We start from the raw sequence: 26642 nt of genomic DNA on the forward strand, positions 1-26642 counted from the left end.
ACTGCCCCCATTTCAGCAAAGGGTTCTCTGCCCAGTTGCTGGGTGGGTGTGGCCATGGTGGGCGTGGCCTAGTTGGTCTCCTGTACCATGGTGGGGGGGGGGGGGTATTTGCCTTCCCTGGGCTCTGGAGGCTTTTCTCGAGCCTCTGAGAGGATGAAACGGCCTCCCCGGACTCCAGAGGCTCTCTGGAAGCCAGAAATGGGTCAATTTCCGGCCTTCCCAAACATCCAGGAGGCCTGTTTTTCACTCGCCCGAGAATCCATACGCACCCTGCACTTACCTGCATCCAAAACGGGCCGCGGGGGGACTCCTGGGAGGTGTGAGGCATGGTGGCTAGGGCCAGCCAGGAGTGTGATTTGGGGGTTCTCCAAACTGCACAGAATCTTAGCTGGGGGCCTACCCAAACCCCTGCAAACCCCCAGCAGCCCATCCCTGCCCCATTTCATTTATTTTGGTAACACCATTCCAGCAGCTGAAACTTGAACGCAGGTTTTTTATCTCAGTGACACAACTTAACACAGCATTCAGTAACCTGGTGCTCCCCAAATGTCTTAGATTACATATCCCATAATCCTTTGGCCATGCCATTTGGGAATTTATGGATGCTGAAAACTGAAACATTGAGGAGGAACTGAGTTATGAAAGACTGCCTCAAATTATAGTGAACAATACTGCCTCCATGTTAACCCCTTTATCCTTCCAGCTTATTTATTCAAAGTATACTAGGAAGGAAAAGAATCTTTACTGTGCTAGTGATTTTAATAAATAAGCTGTTTCTTTTAATCAATATAACTGAGTATAACTAATGGGGAATAGAAAGGATTTAGTCATAGCTGTGTATATGTAAATTAAGAAAAAAATCAGCTCTCCAACAGAAATAATAAAAGAGTGCTGTATATCAAAGATTTCAAAGATTTTTCTCCCATTGATGTTAACGAACACCAACTTAATTTTTTAGAGCCTCAAATATTTAAGGCATAATAATAAAGCCCAGCTATCAGGAGTGGTCTTATATTAGTGGGATATTTTATAGTGGTTTTATGGATTTGACATCTTTGCAAACTGCTGTGAGTGTTGTAGTTGGTGGTCTATGATCATGGTAAATAAGAACAGAAAAAAGGAAGAGGAAAAATATATTGTTGGAAAAAAAGAGGAGCCAAAGTGATAAGACTTTACAGTCTGCTCCTCATCAGCACCAATTAGAATTTCTCCATTATTATTTTTTAGGTGATGACAATTTAACCAAAGTTCATTAAAATGCCATTTGAATCTCCCTCTTCCTTTCAGCACCATCAGTATGGAGCGGCCTGGTACTATACATAAGTTAACTCTAAAATGGATTGGACTGTTTTGAAAAGAATTCACTGTTAATTAATGGATGACTTCTTTGTAAAGCATAATTATGACTGGTTCTTAAAATAGCTATAATTGTTTTCTGCCCCTCAATTGCCTACAAAACTATTACCTTAGTAATAATGGTATTTTCAATCAAACTTGTTTTGTGATTTTTTTTTATTTCAAAGGTTATTTTCTTTAAGAATAGAAGAGGACAAAGCCAAAGGGAAATTGAGGAAAAATGCTATGAATTGTAATTCTTTTATCCTTACTGATCAAAACTTATGTCTACCTCTCCAACTCTTTTTCTTTAAGATCCCGAAACAGGCAGAACATGTGCTGAAAATATCTGTGAACACAATTGCACCAACCTAAATGAAGGTGGCTTTATATGTAGCTGCAGGCCTGGATACCACCCCAGTGAACTGGACAGGAATACCTGTGATGGTAGTTTTCATCTATACTTTGTTTTCTACCTTGGAAATGCTCAGCAACCTTGAGCCCACACAATATCAATATATTGTGCTTTTCCCTTCAAACTTATTTTATTCACTTCTGTTTTTCTTTTTATAGTGCCAAATCCTATGTCATACAATATTTTAGATCACTGTTGGAAGTTGTTGCTCTGTTATTGTTGTTACTATTATTCTTAAAAACACACATACAAATTGAGATGATTATTGAAGGGCAGATGTGGGAGAGATTCTGCTGGAAGGATGCTGTCAGTGCAAACCTAATATCATTTGTCTGGCTCAGACTTAAAATGATATCAAAGTGAGCAAAATATTGGAACCGTCAGGGTAGAAAATAGCATCTCAGCCAAGGCATTATTTTCTGTACTAAATAAAAATGAAAACTCTATTTGTCATTGATTTCAGATGTCAACGAATGTGAAGTCTTCGGTTCTTGTCCACAGCTTTGTAAGAATTCCAAAGGAAGTTATGAATGCTTTTGTGCAGAGGGATTTCGATCTGTTGGGGATCAACAGGGAAGGCAATGTGCAGCCAATGGTAAGAGCAGCCAGGATTTCTCTGGAAATAATTTATTTTGTAGGGGTGAATGGGGCTACAGCCAGCACGTCTTACTGGAAGGATACTGATCACAGAGCTGACCAGAGAGAGAGGATAACCACAGGGGCCAACCTAATTGGTTGGAGAGACCTTCTCCAGTCCCACTCAACCCAAGGCCAGGGGTCTCCATCCAAACTCTTATTTCCATTGAGGTGCTAAGTAGTACTGTTACGAACTAAGCAAACGCATTGGGTTTGAATCCTAATAGTTTTACTTCCACAGCAGGCTCGTAATCCTGCACTTCTCATTGGCCCACAATTAGCAGATCGTGATTGGTCGTCTCTGGCTAATCTGATTGGCTGACAGCGGGTCGCCGCCGATTGGACGCTTCCAGCGCAGCAAACTTGAATCATTGGACATTGTGACAGCAGCCAGCTCTATAAAAGGAGCTGCTGCTGCCCAAGCGTTCTGTTCTCTTTCTGAAGTCACTAATAAAGAGTTGAGTCACTATTCGATGCCTCGTCTCCGTTCCTTGCGCCCACTCCTCCAGATCTAACAAGTACATTGGGCATTGATATGTCCTTCCATTGAAAGGGAGATATGTGCTGGTGAGAACATACAGTATCACAACAAAGGTCTTCATCAACAATCAAGGTGGGACAATATCAAAGAGCTTCCAAGGGACTTTAACTCCCGAGAGAGGAAGAGGGGTGTTTCTCTCTGTAGTCAAAGCTCTGTAATAGGGAATCAGATGACTGCTGCTTGTGAGAGCTGATGCCCTAATAAAACATATTTGTTTTGAAAGCACTACAAATCTCTCTGTTTACTTTATTATAGAAACTGTTCTTCTCCCGGTCATCTCTATTTAAAATAGGAATTCCTGGAAATTATTTAGTCCAAGGCCAGGCTTCAAACTTCTATTATAAATACTGGAACATGTTATATCCCTGTTTCTCGAGCACTTATTCTCCTTACTGAGCGATAAGAGGATGTTGAAATGGAGGCTAATTTTAAAATTGCTGGTTAGGTGGCATAGGGCAGGGATCCCCAACCTTTTCGACGCCGCGGCCCGGTTCCGGCGTCAGCTGGGCGCCGCGGCCGGTTCCGGCGTCAGCTGGGCGCCGCCATCTTTTTTTTGACGAAAAATCACTTCCGGTGACGTCACAGGAAGTGATTTTTCATCAAAAAAAAGTGGCGCTCAGCGCTTGGTGAGCTTTTTCGGGTAGAAATGGCTTTCTACCCGAAAAGCTCACCAAGCGCTACGCCCACCATCTTTTGACGAAAAATTGCTTTTTTACCAAAAAAGATGGCGGCGCCCAGCAACCAGCGGCCCGGTAAGGCTTGTTCCGCGGCCCGGTACCGGTCCGCGGACCGGCGGTTGGGGACCCCTGGCATAGGGAATGTCCTGTTCGGAGAGACAAAGTGAAACACTTCACTGCATTTCAATTAAAACCTTCCAGATATTGTTTCATTACACCATCCTTCCCTATCAGCCAGGCTAGCTGGGACATATTCAAAGTGTCAATCAACATATGGCATGCCATTGATTTGACAGCCCTAATTATAAAAATGTACTAACAGGTTTATCTATGGATAACAAGAAGACTACAATATGGAAAACATTTTAACACTAGAATAAGTATTACCAAAAACAGCCCCTGAGTTTTATAGCTAATTGTACTACATCTTATAATCCAAATGCTTTATAGCAAGTAAATTACAAGCAGATGCTTTAAAAATCCCTTTTGTGTTTGAATTGCTGAGTTCCAGCAACATAATGTTTTCGTTTTCTTTTTTTAGGTAACCCACCAATCTTACTTCTGCCAGATAATGTCCGTATTCGGAGATACAACATGTCATCTGAGCAATATTCAGACTATATTGAAAATGAGGAACACATTCAAGCAGTAGACTATCATTGGGATCCTGAAGGAATTGGCTTAAGTATGTTTTAGGTTTTGGATACTAGAACAGAAAGTTCTTTTCAAGAATGTCGCCACAGGATATGTGCATGTGTGTGTGTGTTTCTTACTAGCAAAGAAATAACTTCTTCAGAATTTGTTTTCCATGGATTCATTAAATAATGGGCATGTAATATTTTTACATCCTTATCTATTAAGTAGACATGATTGTAGCTTGTAAGAACTTTGTGAAATGTAATATTATGAATCACTATGCAAATTAGACTTAATATTTATTATATTTTTATGCTACCCATCATCTATTTGTCTGTCTGTCTGTCTGTCTGTCTATCTATCTATCTATCTATCTATCTATCTATCTATCTATCTATCTATCTATCTATCTATCTATCTATCTATCAATCATCTTAAACTTTATATATAGTAAACTTGCTGCAGGAAGTAGAGAAGCATCTTGTTGACAGCTTCTATCATCTCTGGTATAGTAATATATAATACCTGAATAAACCATATAGTAGGGACCAATGAGATCTCTTTTTTTCTCTTACAAATGTCATTTAGGGACCCATGATTTTAGTATGGCTGTTTGGTTTAAATCAGGGGTGTCCAACCTTTCACCTTCCCTGGGCCACATTAGAAGATGAAAATTTGGTTTGGGCCGCACATAATTAAATTAAATAATTAATTAAATTAAATAATTAATTAAATTAAATAATTAAATTAAATTAAATTAAATTAAATTAAATTAAATTAAATTAAATTAAATTAAATTAAATTAAATTAATAAAATAATATAAAATTATTATTTATTATTTATTATTTATTATTAATTATTAATTATTTATTAAAAATTATTTATTTTTTATTTTATAATTTTCCGGCCAAATTTTGCGGGGGGGGGGGGAGAAGAAAGCTCGCCTGCCTCGCGCCTACCTCTCCTCCTGCAAATGCAGCAGCGGTGGCGGCGGCGGCGGGGGGGCAGAAGCAGCAGTGGCGGCGGCGGGGGCAGAAGCAGCAGCGGTGGCGGCAGCGGCGGCAACAGCAGGAGGTGGTGGGGCGGGACTTTTGGGCTGCGGCTGCCCGCCTTTTCTTGCCTCGCCCGCCTCGCGCCTACCTCTCCTGCAAATGCAGCAACGGTTACGGCGGGGGCAGAAGCAGCGGCGGCGGCGGCGGTGGCGGCAGAAGCAGCAGCGGCGGCGGCGGCAACAGCAGGAGGTGGCGGGGTGGGACTTTTGGGCTGCAGCTGCCCGCCTTTTCTGTTGCTCGCCTCGCCCCGCCTCGCGCCTGCCTCTCCTCCTCCTCCTTGCTGGATCTTTCATGAAGGTTGGGGTGGGCGTTGGGCCGCATGACGAGGCGACCTGGGCCGCATGCGGCCCGTGGGCCACGGGTTGGACAAGCCTGGTTTAAATTTTGCTAAAGCAGCATTAGGATAAAATATTAAAAAGTGGACTTGTGGTCATCTAGTAAGCTAACTCCCAGAGGATCAAATCCTAATTAAGAATTAGTGTATTAAAAATTAGGAAGCCTGACAGCCTGGTTACCCATTTATAAAGAGATGTTTTTCAGGTTGTTAATTTTTACAAGATGTTGAAATAGTTCTTGTTGTTCCAAGAAGTCGAACTCTTTGAAGCAGTTCCAAGAGTTTCTGCATATGGGCACTAAATTTCTTAGCTTCAGCAATGCTGATTTTTGGTTCATATGGTTTTAAACCATCCCCTGCCCTGCTGTACCCAACCAAAATGGGTGAATGATATACATATCCATTGCTACAGTTTAAGCCTGAAAATATTTTGCAAATAGTCAGCAAGTTGGAGGCTTAACTCAACCCATTGAGTTGGGTTAATTCTTCTTAGCCTGACAGAATTGGTGAACGGATTCGAAAGTAATGTTAAGCCAGATTTATTAAAATGTAATCCATTGAACAAATCATGCCATATCAAAATTAAGCCAATATATGCATTAGCACTATGTGTGAACTGAGTTACTGCATGCTTCTATCAATCCCATATTTGAAATGTTAGAAACCCAGTATTGTCCCACTAAACAATGTTTTTTCCAGTGAAAATATAAAGAGAGGTCTGAACTCTTCTAGGTGTTGTATACTACAGCATTCTTGGACGTGGATCACAATTTGGTTCCATCAAACGTGCATATATTCCCACATTTGAAAGCAGTGGAAATAATCCTGTGAAAGAAGTTGACCTGAACCTTAGATACCTGATCAGTCCTGTTGGCTTAGCAGTGGATTGGGTTGGCAAGTAAGTGCTAAAGTTAGATAAAAGTGCTTCAGAAATACACACACATACACACAAACACACACAAAGACATATTTTAGTTCAAAATTATTGATTTATTTTTTTTTCCTGTGCAAAATACTTCTTGAATGCTAATTGGCATAATTTTTTGGGTGATGGATGAGGTAGCTAAACTTTTGTGGGTCTGTATTATTTTCATTGTTAAAGTTATTAATTATTATTGCTGCCTCTGAAGGCTGTCATGAACAAGCTAGTGATATTATGATAACAGGATATTTCTGGCCATTTTTCATGCTCGGTGGACATTTGAAGTGTTCTTATTTAATGAGTCTTATTAGAAAATAAGCACATTTTTTCCTTTATTTTTAAGAAAAAAATTACAAGAAATTGTGCTGGCATGATCTGGTGAAATTTTAGCAGTGCAATTTGGGGGTTTCACAGCAGGGCAATCTTGTTGAATAGATTCTGATTTGACAACTGCCTGATTCAGGCCAATTGAGTTAAATATAAGGAAGATGAAACAACGTTGAATACTATATAAGGAAGATTAAAAAACAAATATTTAGGAATCTAATGTTAAATGACTCAAAAGTTATGCATTTTGTTTCTTAATTAGGCACCTTTATTGGACTGATTCTGGGACAAACAGAATAGAGGTGGCAAAACTTGATGGGAGATATCGGAAATGGTTAATCTATTCTCTGCTGGATCAGCCAGCAGCCATAGTGGTCAACCCTAAGCTTGGGTGAGTATTTTCAACCTGGAAGCACCTTGATGCTTCTGACTCGAGTGCAAACAATAATAATAGTAGCAGAAACAATAAGCAATATGAAATAATGCATTTCTTACAATTTTTGGTCAAGATTTCTTTCTCTTTCTTCTGTTCTAGATGGCTTTGAAAACGTGTAGCAAATAATTAATAAATAGTTGCTTGTTTGTTTGGCTTTTTTAGGTTAATGTATTGGACTGATTGGGGAAGGCAACCAAAAATCGAAAGTGCCTGGATGGATGGACAACAGAGGAATACATTAGTTTCTGAAGATCTTGGCTGGCCAACTGGCCTTTCTATTGATTATCTGAACAGTGACAGGATCTACTGGAGTGACGAGAAGGAAAATCTAATTGAATCTATGAAGTTTGATGGAACAGATAGAAAAATTGTTTCACATGGAGGTATGTAACATCCAGCCTAATTTAACTGACTGCAAAAAAGCTGAGCAAATCAGACTTGGGTAATATGATGGTATGTGAGAATGACCTTGAGAAATAGGGGGAAGAGCTGCAGAGTAGACATGTACTTTCAGACTTCCAAGATGCTATTTCAAGATACCATTAAATAATGTATTCTTGTTCAGGCTAACAAATAATCATCAGTTGGGAAACAACCAAGAAATCAGGATTTTAAACAATGTTGGGAATTTTAAAACGAGAACTGTCATGCGCATATTTTGAAAGCTACATGGACATATCCATGAAGTCACCAGAAATTGAATTAAAATGCATTCTAATTTATTAAAGTTATCATGGATTGAACTGATTTTCCAAAATATTTCATATTTAAGACTTCAGGAAACTGTTCAAGGGGAAATTTTATGGTGACTAATGGCAGAAGTTTTGATATTATTCTGAGGATTAATAGAATCATTTCAAATAGCAAAGTCGCATATTTTCTCCATTATCTCTATCTTAAGCAGAGATTGTTTATGAAGAAAACGCTTCATAAACGTGAAGCTTTTAGTTCTTGTGAAGTTCCACAGAAGATTTGAGGTATTTTAATTTCTAGAATCTGTTTATATCCACTAATGCAAATGCACAGAAAAAATGCTAAGAGAACAATGCTATTGTTTCTGTAATAATACTTAGAATAACAGTGTTGCTGGCCTTTGCTATTAACTTATCTCTTTTACTTAACCCCAAAGTCAGCAGCCCGTATAGCCTTGATGTCTTTGAAGGCCATCTGTATTGGACATCTAAAGAAAGAGGAGAAGTCTGGAAAAAGGATAAGTTTGGAAATGGAGAAAAAGTCAAACTGTTGACCATAAACCCATGGCTCACTCAAGTCCGGATCTATCACCAACACAGATGCAACCAATCAGGTAATGACCATGCTTCGATGTATGAATTGTTGTTATACCCAAATAAACAGGATACACTTGAAGAAATGAACAATCATCTGCCGATGAGCAAATCTCTCCATGCTTGATATCAATGACAGCTTGAAACTTGTATTTGTGGAGGCCATCAGCGACTTGGATATTAACTGGATTCACAATTCATTTTTATAATTGTGGTTTGCTAAGCCATGACTGGCTGACTTTACACCAGGGGTGTCAAACTTGATTTCATTGAGGGCCACATCAGGGATGTGTTTGACCTCAGGGAGCCAAGTGGGCGTGGCCAGGGTGGGCGTGGGCAGATCAACATCCTGCAGCCCGTGTGTGGCCCTACTGGGCTCTGTTTTCGGCTGGGATGATCTCCTGCAGCCCTCTGCCAGTGAAAAACGGACCCCGGGAAGGCCCTCCTAAGCTCTGTTTTCACTGCCAGGGGGCTGCAGGAGGCCATCCGAGCTCCATTTTCACTGGCAGAGCACTGCAGGCTGGTCCTTCACTGTTTCCAGGGCAGCCCTATGGGCTAGATCTAAGCACTAAGCGGGCACCCCTGCCTTACATTCATAATGTAATAAATGGACCAAAAATTGTGGCTTAGAGAGATTTATGAATCTAGACTCTGACATCACTGTACATAGTTTACTTTATCTCTTTGAAATGCACTAAAAGGATAGGAGGAAACACCTGACAAAACAAACACTTGGCCTCTTCTAGCTCTTTTTCCAAGTCTCAGGAAGCTATGGACCTAATCCCAAGTCCAAGCAAGGGTTAAAATCGTGAAAACATCAATGCAGAAGCAATACAAACTTAATAATCTCTAAAACTGAAAAGGAAGGAGAGAGGAACCAGGGAGAAAAAGAAAAGGGGGAAAAGGCATACAACGCCAAGGAACATTTCTGAACCAAATTCAGGAGACCAAGGAGCGTTGTGTCTGTTCTGAGCTTGTCTTGCTGCTCCCATGTTTCCAATCTGATTGACAGGTTGAGTCTTACCAAAGGCGTTCTGATGCCTCTTCTATTGTCTCTGCAGTATCCAATCCGTGCAAAGATGTCTGCAGCCACCTCTGCTTGTTGAGACCTGGGGGATATACCTGTGCTTGTCCACAAGGGGCTAGTTTTGTGGAAGGCAGCTCAGAAGAATGTGACGCAGGTAAGGAGAGTTACTGGACATTGCTCCTTTTTCAGAAGAGACAGAGTGTAAGGGAGTAAAATCTGATGCACGTACAGAACCAAGGTAATGAGTAAACAGTACTTTAGTTTCAAGAACAAGAAAGCTGCATCTTGGATTATCCCTTCAAATAAGGAACTCTCTGCAGTCAAAAAGCCAGGAGACTGGATAGAAAATTATTACTCCAAATGTTTTCCCTTATAAATTTTTTTTTATTTAGAACTATTTTTCCCCACAGGGAACTTTCAGAAACATGACAATGCCTTATACTGTACCTGCCCAGATATACATTATATAGTAGCAGTGCATTTTCCCACCATTCTAAGTGAGAAATATATGATCCCTAAAATATATTGGACATAGTTTTTAAAAAGAAGGAAAATGTTCTACCTCTACCCTTATCCAAATAGTAACAATAACTTCAGTCTACTCGTTTTTCTTAGAAGCTGCTTGGTGAGATCTTGCCTTCTCAAAGAGATATTAAATGCGGTCTCCTAGCGAACAAAGAACTATTCACTACTACTTTGTTGTGCTTATAACTAAAACAGCAACATGTATTTCTCCCAGTTACCTCTGCCTCCATTCATTGGTGTGAATTTTCTCAAGAGTGTATGCCTTCTCATAAATATGAGGTTGGCCAAGATACTGCTATATTAACAATGCAATATATGTGTTTCCATTGTGTAAAAATGTGTATTTAGAATTAAGAGGATATTTCTCATGAAACCTGGAGAACATTTCACTTCTTAATAAATTTCTGTCATGTGCTATAAAAAGACTTTTAAGCATTTCCATGGTGTTTTCTGACATACATAGCACTAATTGTTGCATATTTTATGTACAAGTATCAGAAGGGTAATTCTTTAAAAGAAAACCTTTACACGTAACAGTGATCAAATAGGTTTTTTTCCCGTTTTGATGACTTACTGATCTATTTTATTTGTATGCTGGCGGAAGATGTTCTTGAAGTAAGTCTTCTTTTAAATAAATACTTTTTAAAAATGGAATTAAACACAACAGTCTTTTGTTGTCAGAATGAAAGAAGTATAGCTTGTCTCCCCAGCACACTGTAAATATGCTCTGAAAAGACGAGGGACATGTTAGGGAAGTGAAGCTGGGGACAGTCAAGGGAAGGGAGATTGGCAAAAAAAATCACTTTCTTACCTACAAGCCTTTCCACCAATGGAAGGTGCTTGAGGATAACCCTTGGATGTGTTATTTTCACCAGCTGAAGAAAAGAGTGGATTCAGGGCTGTTTTGTTGGTTAGTTTCACTGTTGGCTGACCTCAAATATTGCTGCTTTGTTATTATAGTTTACTAATAGGCATGTAGCAAGGTAGAAATATGTTTTTCATAAGATATTGTTTACCCCTCCGAACCTCACATAAGAGCAAGTGGCATATGATCATCATATGAACACAAAATAGAATCTTGGATTAGGCAAAAGAAAAATCCTGATCCTTCAGAGTTATTGGCAGTGGATCACGGTTTACAGGATTGGTATAATGCACGTTGTCCCAAAGATGCTTTTTCAGGAGGCAACTGGACTTTCTGGTTTTTCTTTTAAGATGTTTTGCTTCTCATCCAAGAAGCTTCTTCAGCTCTGACTGGATGGTGGGGAATGAAAGGATTTATACTCCTTGCAGACAGCTGGCCATTTGCATTCTTTTAGCGAATTATTAAGGCCAGCTGGAGGTTTATCTGTGTCCTCAGGATCATCTGATTTGTGCAGATGAGTGTGGAGCCTTCTTGGAAATGTTGAAAACACTGTGTTGTAGACCAGTGGTGGTATTCAAATAAAGTTGCCACCGGTTCGGTGGGCGTGGCTTGGTGGCTGCGCTTTGCATGCATGCACACACTTTGCATGCATGCACGCGCCAAACACACTGCGCAGGCGCAGAGGCGTTCTAACTTGCCTCCTGCAAGCCTGCACGATGGTCATCGCTGCAGCAGCTGCTGCGTGGCACAGAATAGCGCCGTGCAAAGCAGCTGCACTTTGAATTCTGGCCATAAAAGTGAGTATGGGAGCCCGGGCGGGCAGGTGGGCCAATCACAGAGCAGCGAAGAGAACCGGTTCGCTCTCCACTGCTCATCGCCGCTACCGGTTCTCCAGAACCGGTCGAATACCACCACTGTTGTAGACTCAAGATAGATGATGTTGACTGTATTGTAGACTGAAGATAAATGATGTTGTATACATATCGCTCAGAGCTGAAGAAGCTTCTTGGATGAGAAGTGAAACGTCTTCAAAGAAAACCCAGAAAATCCAATTGCCTATTGAAAAAAATATCTTTGGGACAACCGTGACCTGAATGACTGAGAATCTCCATCGACATATAATGCATGTCTTTCATTTTTCATAGCTATTGAATCGCCACCAACAATGCCACCGGCCTGCAGGTGTATGTATGGAGGAACATGCTATTTGGATGAAAGCGAGCTTCCTAAATGCAAGTATGTTTTTACAGATGGATCAAGAAAAACTTAAGAAGTCAAATAACATGCGCGGGTGGCATTGTCTGTGTGGTGGGCAGAGGGACACAGAATGATGAAAACAGCATTGGGATGTCATTCTTTTGGAGATGCATTGTGGCACTGCATGTATGACACAAAGCACTGGAGCTTAGGGTACAACAGCAATAGCACTTAGACTTATATACCGCTTCACAGTGCTTTCCAGCCCTCTCTAAGCGGTTTACAGAGTCAGCCTATTGCCCCCAACAATCTGGGCCCTCATTTTAAGGACCTCGAAAGGATGGAAGGCTGAGTCAACCATGAGCCTGGTGAGACTCGAACTGCAGTCAGCTGGCAGTCAGCAGAAGTAGCCTGCAGTACTGCATTCTAACCACTGCGCCATCATGGTTCACACAATGCTGTGATGTGTGCTCATTCTGATGTAGACAGCAAGCTCTGATGGATGCTCCTACTGTACATACAAATGCTGCAAGAATTCACGGCAGGCTTTATCCCAGGAGGAGGCCTTTGTTTCTTACATAAATACCTTTTATCAGAGAGAAGTTCAGAGACAAAATGCAAGCAGCAACAAAAAAAAAAGAATTACAGATAGCCCTCGACTTATGACCACAGTTAGAGCCCACCACGTTTGTTGCTAAGCAAGATAGTTGTTTAGAGAACTTTGCCCCATTTTCTTGCCAGAGTTGTTAAGTGAATCACTGCCGTTGTTAAGATAAGTAGCACTGTTGTTAAGTGAGTCTGGCTTCCCCGTTGACTTTGCTTGTCAGAAGGTCGCAAAAAAGGGGATTGTTATGAACCCCAGGACAACCGTCATAAATAAAAACCAGTGGCCAAGGATCCAGATTTTGATCGCGTGACCACACAGATGCTGCAAAGAGTCGTAAATGTGAAAAAAATATTTGTAAGTTGCTTTTTTCAGTGCCGTAGTAACTTCGAATGGTCGCTGAATGAACCATTGTAAGTCGAAGACTACCTGTAGTAGCATTTAATGTGAAAGGCCCAGTTAAAAACACAATCTCCTTTCTCTTCCTCCTCCTACCCCTCGTCCTCCTTACGCCGCTAACTAGATAATTCTAAAGAAATTCATAGAAATGGGGGTGATTGCAGAAATTCCCATAAATTATTCCTGACCGTGGGCTAGTAGCTGTGATTCCTAAACAGATCCCACAGCGTTGTCTTCCTTGCTCATCAAAAAGCAAACCTCTGTGGATGATCTTCCATAATCTGAGCCTCCATGAGGAGAAAAGGGTGTCCTCCGTCATGCCTTCATGATTCAGGTCAAACGAGAGGGGGTATGGCGGGTTGTCTGAAGCTGTCACACTGGGAAAAGGTTCACTGACAGGGGGACCAATTAATGAAATTGGGGTTGGGGCAAACAGTGGAAAGAGGATGTTCTTTCTGCCAAGGGAGGCCAAGAGAAAATAGTTGGAAACTGAACATCAGCTTGTTTCTTTGGTAGCAGAAGCTGCTGGGATACACAATTCAGAGGCTTGGGACTATTTGCACGCCCCCAGTAATCACACACACTAAGCCTGGGTTTTATATTCTTTGCCTGGTTTAGCTAATTGCACTTTCTAACTTCAGAAACTTTCTCCAAACTTCATGTTGCCTATGGCCAAACTACATAGCAAGGTTAAAGCAGAAGATGGAAAGCACAGCACTGTAGCTTTATAAAACGCAAAACCAGACGTAGCCAGATAGTAAGAGGAAAATGGTTCAGAGGTGGCAGGTGGCCCCTGTTTCGTTTTGTTGTTTGGATTGCTTGTGATGATTTTGTATTCATTTTTTTTGTACTTTTGTTCTCCCTCGATTCTTCGTATTTTGTTGTTTTGGTGCTCTTCTTATTGTTGCAAGCTGTATAAATGTGATTCAGGCGGCAGTTCTTTTGTGCCATGAATGTCTGAAAGAACTGTCAAGAAAAAGGAAAGCACTTAAATAGCAGTTTATGTGCGCCAGCCACATTTGCAACGGATGTGTAACCCGTGGCATTCTGAAGGGGATCGCATAAAACGTAAACATAAAAAAAATCTTCCTTGAGATGCCCTTCTGAGAGGCTAGTCCTCAGGCTCATGGGTGAAGCTTTATACCTGTGTTTTTATTCAGTGTGACTCTGATCACACAATGCCTGAAGGCCCGAGCCACTGCATTTATTTATGCCTTGCTGTTTTTAAAATCACTTCTTCATAACAGAAGCTTCAAGCTGCTATGTTCCTTTGTAGGTCTGTACCACCTCAAATTAGGAGGAGGGAGGAAAATAGAACGTTTATTGTACCTAAAATATCTGCGTAGTAAAATAGCGTACCAAAGGAAAGAGATTGTTCTAAATATATTTAGTTTGGATGCATTCTAATATGCACCCATCTCCACCCGGGTAAAATGATACAAATCAAATCAAAGTCTCTTCCAAGGCCCCTCAGTGATTTCATAAACATATCTGTCTTGTTTTCTGAAAAGTTAGTTTGGCCATTGCCACCTTCTTGGAGTCAAGCCTAGTCCACAGCCTTGGACTTTCCTGTTGATCTCCCTTCCAAGCATTAACCAGGTCCAACCTTGCTTAGCTTTTCAAGATTTAATCCATTTTAAGTAAGGGCAGTGAAATAGTATTGCTTAGGAAGGGACGGCCCACATCAATTGAAATTTTGTTCATATGTGATATTTTTAAATACATCATTCTTAAAAACATCTGGAGTGATGAACTGGTGGGTCCTATCACAAATCAAGGCGGGTCCCCAAATGTGGGGATTGGAAATCCAATGATTTTTTTTTAAATACAGAACAGCTAAAAGCAATTTACTCAAATTCAAAGAAAACCTAGACAATCAAAGTATTTTTATATTCGGTGGAACCTGTAGGGGGCACTGGGGCTCTATTGAAATCAAATCCCTATTATTATTATTATTATTATTATTATTATTATTATTATTATTATTATTATTATTATTATTATTATTATTATTATTATCATTTTAACCCACGTCATCAGTTGTGACTCAGCATTCCAGCATGCTCATTCCCAAAGAAATAAGCAAGCTGTTTTGTGGCTTGATGTCTGTGTTTGTGGGTCTGTGCTTCCAACATATCATTACCAAGATATTGCTTTAAAAAAAAAATCTTCCCAGGATCGTTAATAAATACAACCAGTTTTTCTACTGTCAGTTCCAGTTAAGCATCTTGCTTTCATTTTACCAGGTGCTCCTCGGGCTACACTGGAAATTACTGCGAAGTGGGCCTGTCAAGAGGAATTCCTCCTGGAACAAGTAAGCTTTGAAATGTGTTCTCCCGCGAAGCCATCACTCAGTGGCCTGAAACCTTTTAAATAAGTTTCTAAGTAGCTGCTGAAGCAACTCTGGGTTTCAGCGGCAGCTTCCCTGTTATTCACTTCTGCTTTTTTCCCTCTCTATTTTTCCTTTTCTAACAGCAGCAGTGGCTGCCTTATTGACGGTCATTCTGATCATCATCATTGGTGCACTGGGAGTGGGTGCCTTTTTCAATTACCGAAGGACAGGATCCCTGCTACCTGCCCTTCCCAAACTTCCGAGGTAGGTATCGCTCGGCATGACCAGATGGGTCCCATTGGGATTCCTGCAGAATTAAGCCTGGCTCGTGATGGTCTCTGTGGTCAGCAAGAAAAGCTTTCATGCTTTGTCGAACACACACACACAGTTTGTCTGTCTGTCTGTCTGTCCCCCCCCCTCTCTCTGTTTCCCTCCCCCCCTCTTTTCCCTTTCAAATGCTTTGCAGTACAATCCAATGCATACTAATTCAGAAGAAAGCCCCACCGTATTCAGGTCAAGGTACATATGACTTTGAAATTAGCTGTCCTTCTAAAGTAAGGAATGGATAACATGGAATCCCGCAGTTGTGATTGACAACTTTGCGACCAATTGGGGGGAGGGGGTCAGAATGAAAGTAGCAACCCAACAAAATCCGGAGAGTCACTTGTTCCCCACTCTTGTAGCAAAGGAGATTCTTACTGTGAGTTCTGATTTTTTCTTTTGTGAACCATCAAACTCCCAACACAGACTCTTGCTTAAGAAATGCTTGGTTGAATTGCTCTTACTGAAGTCTTCATTAAAAACTGACTGCCAACTAGCTGCCCCTGAACAGTATTTTGGGTTATCCTATTTATTTCTTTAATCTAGCACCGTCTTATTTCTATCTTGTCATTTCTATTCAAACTTGATTGTGGAAGAGACAGAGGTTCATATCCTCGGGGGAACAAGGACCTGCCTAAGGAACGTTTCCATAAGGAACATTCTATACACCAGGGATGTGCACTATTTTGTTTTTTTACCAACAGTTCAGTATGCAGTTGGTCACAATAGTAGAAATATTTAGTAGTATTTCCCCCTTACATACAACTAATTCAAGCATTCTTTATACCCAGAGACAGTTGACGGACAACAGAGATCATCTCAGCTAAGGCTTCAATGTAGGCTTCTGAATACTGTGCCGGTTCTTTTAAAAACAAATATATCAGTTTTAACGTTTGCATTTGATGGATAACTATTTCTGTATCTGCTTCAAAGGACGATACAGTATGTTTAACAATATAACATATTAACAATATATATTAAAACTTGCATTAAAATGTCTTCCTTCTCTTAAAAATAAATTTATCTTTGAAGTTTAAGTAGTCTTGTAAAATCCACGGAAAACGGTAATGGAGTAACTTTCCGACCCGGGGCAGATGTGTCAATGGACATTAATGTAGCTGGTTTTGGAGCTGAATCTTCTATTGACAGAGCAATGCAAATGGTAAGAGGATTTTTTCCCCAATCTTCTTTAAATGAAGCTCTCTTAAATCGTGCCTCTTAGGAGGTTTAGACCCTCTAATCTCAGCCCCCCATAAAAGCTCGCTTTATAATAAATGGTTTTCCGATTGGCTATCTGCCATGGCAGTATTGTGTGAGAGTGCTTATAATGTGTTGCAAAATTCTACGTGTGTAATTTTTGCCATCAGCGAAAGAAACTCTGAGGCTGTAGTACTGTTTTTCCAATGCAAGCGGGACCCAGACCAAGTCAAAATTTTGACCACACGCATATGGCTTCATGCTTCGTGGTCTCCCGCTTTTCTTTCCTTGCTATTTAAAGAAGAAATATCGGTCTTACTCAATCCTGTCAACCTTCAAAACAAGGGCTTAGTCTTGGTAGTGACAACACTTTTTGGTCTTCCTCATTAGAGTTGTTAACGTTTCAGCTACCATGACATCTGATTAAGGGAGCTCATTTTTAAATGATACCTTCGATCTCCTTGCCAACATAGAGCATCTACTTCCCAAGTCCACCAGAGGCTGTGCTATTTACTGTCTATTTCAGAAATGTCAAACATGCGGGCCGCGGGTCAGATCTACCCTGTGATAGGCTGCAGAATTGGCCTGCAGGACCGTCCTGGAGACAGCATGGGACTGGCCCCTGCCGCCCCAGGCTCAACCACGCCCACCCAGTCAGCCGTGGTGACCAGGCCATGCCCACCCTGGCCCCCCAAGAGTCAAACTCCTGATGCAGCCCACGATGGGATCGAGTTTGATACCTCTGGCTAGTTACTTCCTCACTGAGCAGAAAAGAAGGTCATAATATAAACCAATATTGAACTTCCTTGCCCTTCTCTATACACCTAAAACCCTTTCTCTACCACTGAGACCTAAACAGTTTTGCATTTCTGGTTCATTTGCCAATTACTTTGAAGTCTGGTTAGGTTTCTATTGAAATGAAATTGCTTTGGCTCTTTTATTGCCAATTATTTGTTTTTACAAGACCTTGCTTCCTCCAGCAAAGTATGTGTATGAGGAAGAACAAGATTTATTTTTTTCTTGACAAATGATTTATGGAGCAGTCATTTTGCAGTTACTCAGGAGCAGTGATTTGAATTGATAATCTTGCCTAATTTTATTTAATAATGGCAGTGCCTGCTACACTGCTACATTGAATATATGCCAAAAGAACCTATCATTAAAAAAAAAAGCTGAAAGGTTAATTCATGTAAGATTAATATTTGCATTTCTCTTGCCTGCGGTATTTCTTTTTCTGTGTATTTTATTATGCATTGCATTAAAAAATTACAAATTAGTCAACTTTTGACTCATCTATATAGCTATTGCTTTCAGAATGAAAACTTTGCTTTGGAAACTGGGAAGCAGCCAATTACATTTGAGAATCCTATGTACGCAACGAAAGACACCATAGCAGAGGATGTGATCGTAGCATCTCCAACAAAAGTAAGAAGAGGGTGTTGTTTTTTTAATTTCCCCCCACCCCTACCCTAGCATCCATTTACATGTCATTTCCCCAATCCCTTTTCCTTTTAAGCATTCTGTAGTTGGTCTGTTCTTCAGTCCTGTCAAAACTATCTTTGACAATAGGTAACTGCTTCCAAGAGTGAAGGAAACGAAAACTTTGAGAATCCGGTATACGCTACACCTGTATCTGCTGATGCAGCTCAGCCTTCTGCAAGCACAGAAACGATCCAGGTAACCGAAAGCGATGGTACAAGGTGTGGCAGAATCCGATGGGAAGAAGGGGGGTGGGAATGCGTTGTGGAATGGGAGGAGGGAGTGACAACGGCACTGAAAAAAGCGACTTCGAACATTTTTATCACACTTAACAACCATTGCAGCATGATCCTCATGGTCACATGATCAAAATTCAGACACTTGGCAACTGATTCATATTTATGACGGTTGCAGTGTCACGGGGTCATGCGATCACCTTTTGCGACCTTCTGACAAGCAAAGTCAGAGGGGAAGCCGGATTCACTTAACAACTGTGTTACTAACTTAATAACTGCAGTGATTCACTGAATCATTGTGGCAAGAAAGGCCATGAAATTCACCTGACAACCATCTTGCTTAGTTGCAAGCTGTGGCAAGAAAGATAATAAAATGGGGCAAAACTCACTTAGCAAATGTCTCACTTAGCAGCAGAACTTTTGGGTTCAGCTGTGGTCATAAGTCAAGGACTACCCATATTTTCCTCAGATGAAAGATTATATATCTTACCATATCCATCTCAACAATATGCACATTTTCCAAGTGATGAATATCATTTCAATACATGGTGTGATTTTTTTTGTTCTTAACACACAGAAACAAAGGTGCTCCGTCTTCAATACATGCATCTTTTCGGTCTGATTATTTCTCCCTATATCCTTTCTTGCCCCCTGGGTTTCACAATATCGAGCTTGATCTTACTCAAAACAGCTAAGGATAAGAATGAATAAGTTCCTTGTCTTTAAAAAAAAAAAATGTTAAAGAATCAGTTGCAAATTACTGATTCATTGGTACCAAATCAATTGTTAATTTCACCTGATTTTTTTAAAAAATATTTCAGGAATCAAAATGGAGCTTCTTTAAAAGAAAAATGAAACAAAGTACTAACTTTGAAAATCCCATCTATTCAGAGGTAAGGTTCTATAGTTTCCAATTCCTACTTAGCAAAACAATATTGATTTTTAAATTGTTGATACTTCACAATATTCTATTCTTCATAATGAGAAATGTCACTGAGCAATGTATATAAAAGTGAAATAAGAAAAGGAGAGGTTTTCTTTTCTTTTCACCATATTCTTTCTTCTTCCTGTGTTGCAAGTTTCTCTGTTTGGTGGTGTTATTGTTTTTGAAGAAAATGAGAGAAAAACATTCCCTAAGGCGACTCCTGGAATTGGTGTCATTTTCCTTCTATTCCAGGAACACACATCTCTATTTTTGCCTTGCCTTCTATTAGAGCAGGGGGACGTATTACATTTAATTCTGGAAATAAAAGCTGCTATTATGCCCAGAATTGCCATGCACAGAACCATGGCACACTTTTATTTAGTTGGCTATACCATTCCCCAGACCCCAAATTGGCCAGAATAATCAGTTCTGCATTATTGAGCGGAATATTGAATATTCCAAAATGAGACTAACACGGGGATTTAATTCTATCTAATGTATGAAAGGAGAATTAGTTTATTTTTGTAGTTAAGGCATTTGAATAAGAGCAGGGAGACCTGAGTTCTAGTCCTGAATTAGGCAACTGGGTGACTTTGGACCAGTCACTGTTTCTCAACCAAGGAAGAAGGCAATAGCAAACCACTTCCAAAATTTTGCCTAGAAAACTTAATGAACTTTGTCCCTGTAGTCATCAGGAGTCAAGTTTGACTCAAAGGCAAAAATAGGGAAATTATTATTTATTATGGATGTTCTTTGTTGATATTTACAGAAATTAATTCACAGAGCAGAGCTCTTCTTCTCTGTATGAGGAGTGTTTTTTTTTCTTCAGAGGTCAAAATTTTGGTGGTATACCTGTGGACTCAAGTCTTTCCTGGTATTGGTCAAGTTAGATGTCTTGGGCCTTGTCCAGATGCTTTTTGTATAATTGGTGTTTTGTAACATTCAGCAAATTCTTTCGCTTGCAGAGAACAGAGATTTCAATGTTCCTATTATCTCCTTGGCAGCCTAGATTCTTCCTATCAGTTCTGATATTCAGCTTTCTCACTGACCCCATTTTTTTCCACAAAGTCCCTTTGTTTGCAACATTTTTATCACAATCTTATGTCTTCTGCAGAAATTCCCTACTCATTCTTCATTCATGCTCTAAAATGTTTACATCGCATTTCCGTTACGACTATAGATGTTAAAGTAATAATAATAATGGTTGAATATCTTTACATGCAGAAATGAAAATAAATTGAATACAATAGTTGCACGAACACGAGCAAGTATTGGGTGGCTGACTGACCACATTACAAAGCATAATAAACACTGATAACTTTACTCTGTTTCTTTCAGATGGAAAAAGAACAGCAAGGAGAAGCTGAAAGTGCCCCTTCCTCCTCTCCATCACTGCCTCAGAAGATTATTTTGAAAAGAGACTCACCATTAGCCTATTCAGCGACTGAAGATTCATTTAAAGACACTGTCAATCTAGTCAAAGAGGATTCTATTGTATAACTGATTCAATTCGGGAATCTCTAGACACAACCATTTGCACATATGTTTTTTGTAAACAGAAGGAAGAAAAATAGTTCACATTTCTATGAGGAAATATTTTTAGCCTTAGATGGAAACATGTGTCAAAACCATGCCTCATTGTTCTCTTCTTTTTCTTTTTCACACACGCCAATGCCTATTTTTATGAGTAATTATCACAGTGTACTATATGTATATCTTTGCACTGACACTCTGAAAGTAATGTTATAAATATGCTGTATATTTGTAAATTTCTAAAAGATTATCGGGTTGTTGATGTCAATGTTCTAAAATCGTATCAATAGGGATAAGTCCTCTATAAAATATAATTATACTAAATAATATAGAGGAGAACATAGTGACCATCTACTGAATTGCCAAGACTTTTGGAACTATATTTATAGGCAGACTCTGCTAAATATGCACTGGTGTTACTGGGCATCTCTCCTCTGTTTTATATGAAAAAAAAATTGCCCTCTTTTTATATCATATAGAAGAAGATAGCTAATTGTTCCAAGGAACAAACAAAACAAAATGGCACAAACTTTGTTTTGTATTAAAAGTTTGCCTTTTGAATGAAGAACCTCCTGATTATCAGTGAAAGAATTCCATTCTAGAGTAAAGTCTGTGTAAGTTTTTCACATTTTATTAAACCAGTAGTAACTGGCTATCCAAAACACTTGATTTAAAAACTGTTTTAGGAGGCATCATTTGATCCCTTTGTGGAAAAACTGTGCGCCACTGCAGGAATATTTAACCTGCTGTTTTGTTTTATATTCCTGGTCTAACTATTAATGTAGAAGTCCAGGCTAATAAATTTATAATGTACGAGATGTCTTTTCTTTAAATATATATTAATTTTCAAAGTGAAATGCTATCCCTGTTTTTATGTTTTTGTTGCCTTGATAGTTAATGTGATTAGAAAAATAAAACTGGAATATGCTGCTGCTGAATAAATCTAAAGTATTTTATCATTTCCTGTCTTTTTTAAAATTTGATTAGAATCGGGACTTCAGAGATAACCTGGGACTTGGTAGGAATTTGACCAGAGGTGTCAAACTCATGTTGTCACGGCAGCGTCTTGTGACGTATCATGACTTTTCCCCCCTTTGCTAAAAAGGGCGTGGGCGTGGTCAGCGTGTGACGCATCTGACCTGCGGCCCATGAGTTTGACAGCCTTGAAATAGACTCTGGCAAGTGAATGATGCTTTGGGCCTTGAATTCAAATGACTGGAAGCCTAATTTTTTCACTCTCCTCTGAAATCATGCAGTGATGCTGGCCCAAGTTGCTTTTCTCTTTTTTCTTTTCACTTGGCTATAATGGGAAGTGACACCTTTGCAAAGGACAGAGAAACGGTGGGCAGTGAGAACTTTTGGCTTCCTATCTGACAAACTATACAGGTTATCAGAGTATGAGAAAGAATATAGCGCTGTGCCTCAGAAGCTGTGAAGTGGCCTGTGGAAAAATGTAAAACGTCATAACAGCACTGTGGTAAAACTGCATACAAACCAGTAAAGACCAACTTTTATTTTTTTAATAAAAGCAAAGATAAAAAGCATTCAAATTGAAGTTGGGAGTTATGGATATGCTTAACAAATTCAATTTACTTGGTAATTTTTTATTTGCTAAATAAATTTTTAGTAGCTGGGAAATGATTAAAAATTAATTACAAAAAGAAACTAAAGGAAAGGAAAAGAAATCAAAACTAGCTGTCATTCACTAGGCTTCTGTGTCTTTCTGCCACCACAAAGCACTTTATTTTATTTATTTATTGTTTGTTTGTTTGTTTGTTTATTTATTTTTGCCATCACATCCATGTATCACATCAGATTTTGGATGTTCTTACTAAATGAGGTTGGATGTTGGAGCCTGAGAAATAAATCTAATAAATGATTCAGCTTAAATTTGATTTATCTTTCGATTTACAATATGCAGCCAAATGTTTCCTGGCTGGTAGTGATTTTTTTAGGAACACATTTTGTTTCAATTTTGAATTGGCAGCAAGGCTGAAATTTATATGTTATTGGGATACCAAAGGGACGTTCAAAAGAAGATAAAAGGTAGCACATGACAACCTGCTGATTTCCCCCATTTCTTGGCTGTTCCCAGCTGCCGTTACACAACCTTCCATTTCAGTGCCAATCAAAACAGAAACCCCCCCGAATCTGCCTGCAAAAATAACTCCCATTCAGGAAATCACAGAGCAGTTTCATATCAAGCATCATATAATTTAAAGGCAGAGCTACATAACAGGATATCATAAAACCAAATGATGGCCAATGCATTTCTTTCACACTGAATAGATTTTCTAATGTATGTTCATTTGCAAATAGGAAACAGTCACAAACTGCTCCCAAAATAACTGCTTGAACTCCTTTTACGCATTGCCTTCCTTTGATTTTTCCCCCCCTAATCAAATCCCAATCAATATCTACAGTGAAAAAAACAGCCCAATTTAAGTCCAATATAAGTTCAGTTTTCACTGGAGTTGGGTGGTCAATAAACTTAAATAAATGCCCAACTTTCTTCAACTGTAGAGTCTTGGTGGAAGTTACTTCTCTTATTTTGTTAGCAGTATAGACTAAAATTGAGACATGATGTGTGGTAATGGTTAAAGCAAGGAGGGGCTGTCACCTTTGTATCTCAGTTTCAATCTCCAAGCTGACTAGGTGGCCCTACAATCCCTCTCTCAGCACAGCCTTCTAGGGGGGGGAAAGGGAAGAAAGAAGCATACAGGTAGCCCTCAATTTACAACAGTTCATTTAGTGACCATTCAAAGTTACAATGCCACTGAAAAATATATATATATGTTACGATGGCACTGAAATTATATATATATATGTGTGTGTGTGTGTGTGTGTGTGTGTGTGTTTTCTGAGGTTCTCGCGGGTATTTTTATGTGGATCTTTGGTTATTCGGATTTTCTCCCGCGTAAGATTGGAAGTATCTAGGCAACGTTTCGATGAAGTCTCATTCATCATCTTCAGGCTTCTGTCTTCAGCTCTGTGCTTCTCAGAGTGATGTGAGCTTGCAGCTGCTTCTTCCTTTTAACTGCTAGTGGGGGTGTGACTTGATTGGGTGGGGGCTTGGCTGTGTTCTGATTGGGTGGGGGTGTGTTCTCATTGGTTGGGGGTTTGGCTGTGTTCTGATTGGTTGGGGGGTTGGCCATGTTCTGATTGGTTGGAGGTGTGTTCTGTTCAGGTGGGGGCTTGGTTGTGCTCAGGTTGGTCTTAGTTACTGGGGGATTTGAGCTGGTGAGCTGTGATCTTGCTGTTTGGCTTCGAGTTCGTGGTCGTGCTGCATCTTCATGGTGGGGGTCAGTTCGCTTCATGTATGGCTCAGAGGGGTTTGAAGTGGGTAGTGATGCAGCTGCAGTGCGGCTTCTGGTCTGTGGTCCACTATACAGAACACTATACAGAACACTATACAGAAGCCTGATGATGGCAGATGAGATTCTGCTGAAACGTTGCTACAACTTTAAAAGCACAACTATAATGACGTGGGAAAATACCCAAACAAAGCTGAATACCATATATATATAACGAATGCGGCAAGGAAAGTAGTAAAATGGGGCAAAAGTCACTTAACAAATTTCTCACTTAGCAACATATGTTTTGGGCTCAATTGTGGTCATAAGTGACCTGTATGTATCAATCTTGGGCACCTGAAGGAAAAGCAGGATAGAAAATTTACCAACACACACTTCCCCCATTGATTGATACAGTGGGAGTTAGACTGCCAGCCTCAGAGCTCCAAGTTAGATAGATTGCTAAGAGAATTGGGTTTCCTGCCAAGGTGGAGATGCCACGCAGATGTGGCTATGATCCAAATTTCAGCTTAAGAGGGCCTTGTCTCTTGGCAACCCAGTCCTTCATATCTAGTGTGTTCCCTTAACTAATTTAAAAAAGGATTATATTCACATTATACTGCATCCTGAAATTCTTTTTCTGGTTGAAGTCCATTTCGCCTAGGAAATTACATTGAAGCACAATTCCTTGCGCAGTGCTTGTTTGCAAAAAAGTGCTCTGGGCATCAAAATACAGCCTTGGGAAGCCACACTTTGTTGTTCAAATCAGTTTATTCAGTGTTTTTCAACTCCGGTAACTTGAAGATGTGTAGTTCCTGGGTCGAAAAACACTGATCCAGACAGTGTCTTGCCAGGCCAAAGGCCTTCCATCTCTCAAAAGCTATTGAGGGTCCCTTCAGCTACTAATATGTTTTTTCATGGACAGTAAAGTTTGGCCAGCCATTGCAAAATCCTGTCTGCACCTCACAGCATCCAGCAAATCCAGGCGCCACTGAAGAAGGCTCGCTAGGCCTCTGAGAGCCCACCTAGCCTTACAAAGTTTTATTCTCTCTTTTTTTGTCTTTTTTATTTTATTATTAGTATTTCAATTTTGCTAAATATCTTTTGTTCATTTAGTCTTCCTTTATCAACATGTATAAAAGCACATACACTCGTGCATATATCCATACAAACAAACACACACACACATGAATACACCAAGTAATAAACACAATTGAGATTTTAATATAAAGTAATTTAGCGTAAGACCGAAATCCTTATTATAAAGCAAGTACCTTGATATGTGCTCATCTTCTATTTTCTCATTCATTTCCAGTGTTATATATAATTTGAACAAATGGTTAAAAATTATAATGTTCTAACATTAATATCCAAAACTGCAATTAATATTGATATATTTATTACTCAAAGGCATCTAAATAACAGAATCTAAGTATTTACTATATATAAATGTCATCATACTGAAATAATATAGTGTATTAAAACTATGGAGCAATAGTTCTCCATATGGCTGGATTTAGTAATATGTCAAAGGACTGAGCTAATTCTATATTACTTTATGAATATATATTTAATTTCTTCAAATGTCACTTAATTTCTGGTTTGTATATTCTTGTTTTACTATATTAGCAATTATATTCTTGTTTTACTTCATCATATTTTCTATTTATTCTACTTACCAATAAAATATTTAAATGGTAAAAATAAAAGTGAAACTCCGCTTAGGACGACGCTCCAGATAAGCCATGACCTTAATGTTAGGGCCATTCCATTGCAAAGACCACTAGAGGGTAGCATGGTCATACAGAAAACCTGATTTCTTTGCTGACCTCTAGGAGTATTTTAGATTAGAGCCTGTTTAGTATGAGGATTCAGGCACCAGGAGTGTGAGGTCTAGTTTCACCTTAGATATAAAGCCGGTTAGGTGGCTTTGGATCGGTCACTCTCTTTCCTTCCTAGGAAAAAGGAAATGAGAAAGCGATTCCAACCAAGAAGATGGGTCTAGGAAGTTGCAAATAATTAAAGGTTACACACACACACACACACACCACACTTGTTTGAATTGTGACAAACCAGATCAAGTGGTCCTTAATTAGGCTTGGTGCAACTTT

At 39.6% G+C, this 26642-nt stretch overlaps 1 protein-coding gene across 2 annotated transcripts in view; it reads left to right on the top strand.

The window, feature by feature from the left end:
• LRP2 (LDL receptor related protein 2) overlaps positions 1–22196 on the top strand; it is a 144667-nt gene extending 122471 nt beyond the window's left edge. Inside the window, exons 64-79 of one of the 2 annotated variants that reach the window (XM_087949765.1) lie at positions 1651–1782; positions 2214–2345; positions 4146–4289; positions 6360–6525; positions 7139–7267; positions 7475–7695; positions 8442–8618; positions 9660–9779; positions 12161–12251; positions 15462–15529; positions 15691–15811; positions 16901–17030; positions 18380–18490; positions 18635–18742; positions 19602–19673; positions 21044–22196. In XM_087949765.1, the coding sequence (XP_087805891.1) occupies positions 1651–1782; positions 2214–2345; positions 4146–4289; positions 6360–6525; positions 7139–7267; positions 7475–7695; positions 8442–8618; positions 9660–9779; positions 12161–12251; positions 15462–15529; positions 15691–15811; positions 16901–17030; positions 18380–18490; positions 18635–18742; positions 19602–19673; positions 21044–21205 (2084 nt within the window). In that variant the 3' untranslated portion in view covers positions 21206–22196. The remainder of the gene's footprint in view (positions 1–1650; positions 1783–2213; positions 2346–4145; positions 4290–6359; positions 6526–7138; positions 7268–7474; positions 7696–8441; positions 8619–9659; positions 9780–12160; positions 12252–15461; positions 15530–15690; positions 15812–16900; positions 17031–18379; positions 18491–18634; positions 18743–19601; positions 19674–21043) is intronic. The other variant, XM_087949766.1, reaches the window with a different exon arrangement.
• Positions 22197–26642: the final 4446 nt, after the last annotated feature.

The sequence above is a fragment of the Notechis scutatus genome, chromosome 1 (genome assembly GCF_049901735.1).
Source record: "Notechis scutatus isolate UNSWTSFEM ecotype Mainland chromosome 1, rNotScu1.2, whole genome shotgun sequence".
In the NCBI taxonomy this organism is placed as follows: Eukaryota; Metazoa; Chordata; class Lepidosauria; order Squamata; family Elapidae; genus Notechis; species Notechis scutatus.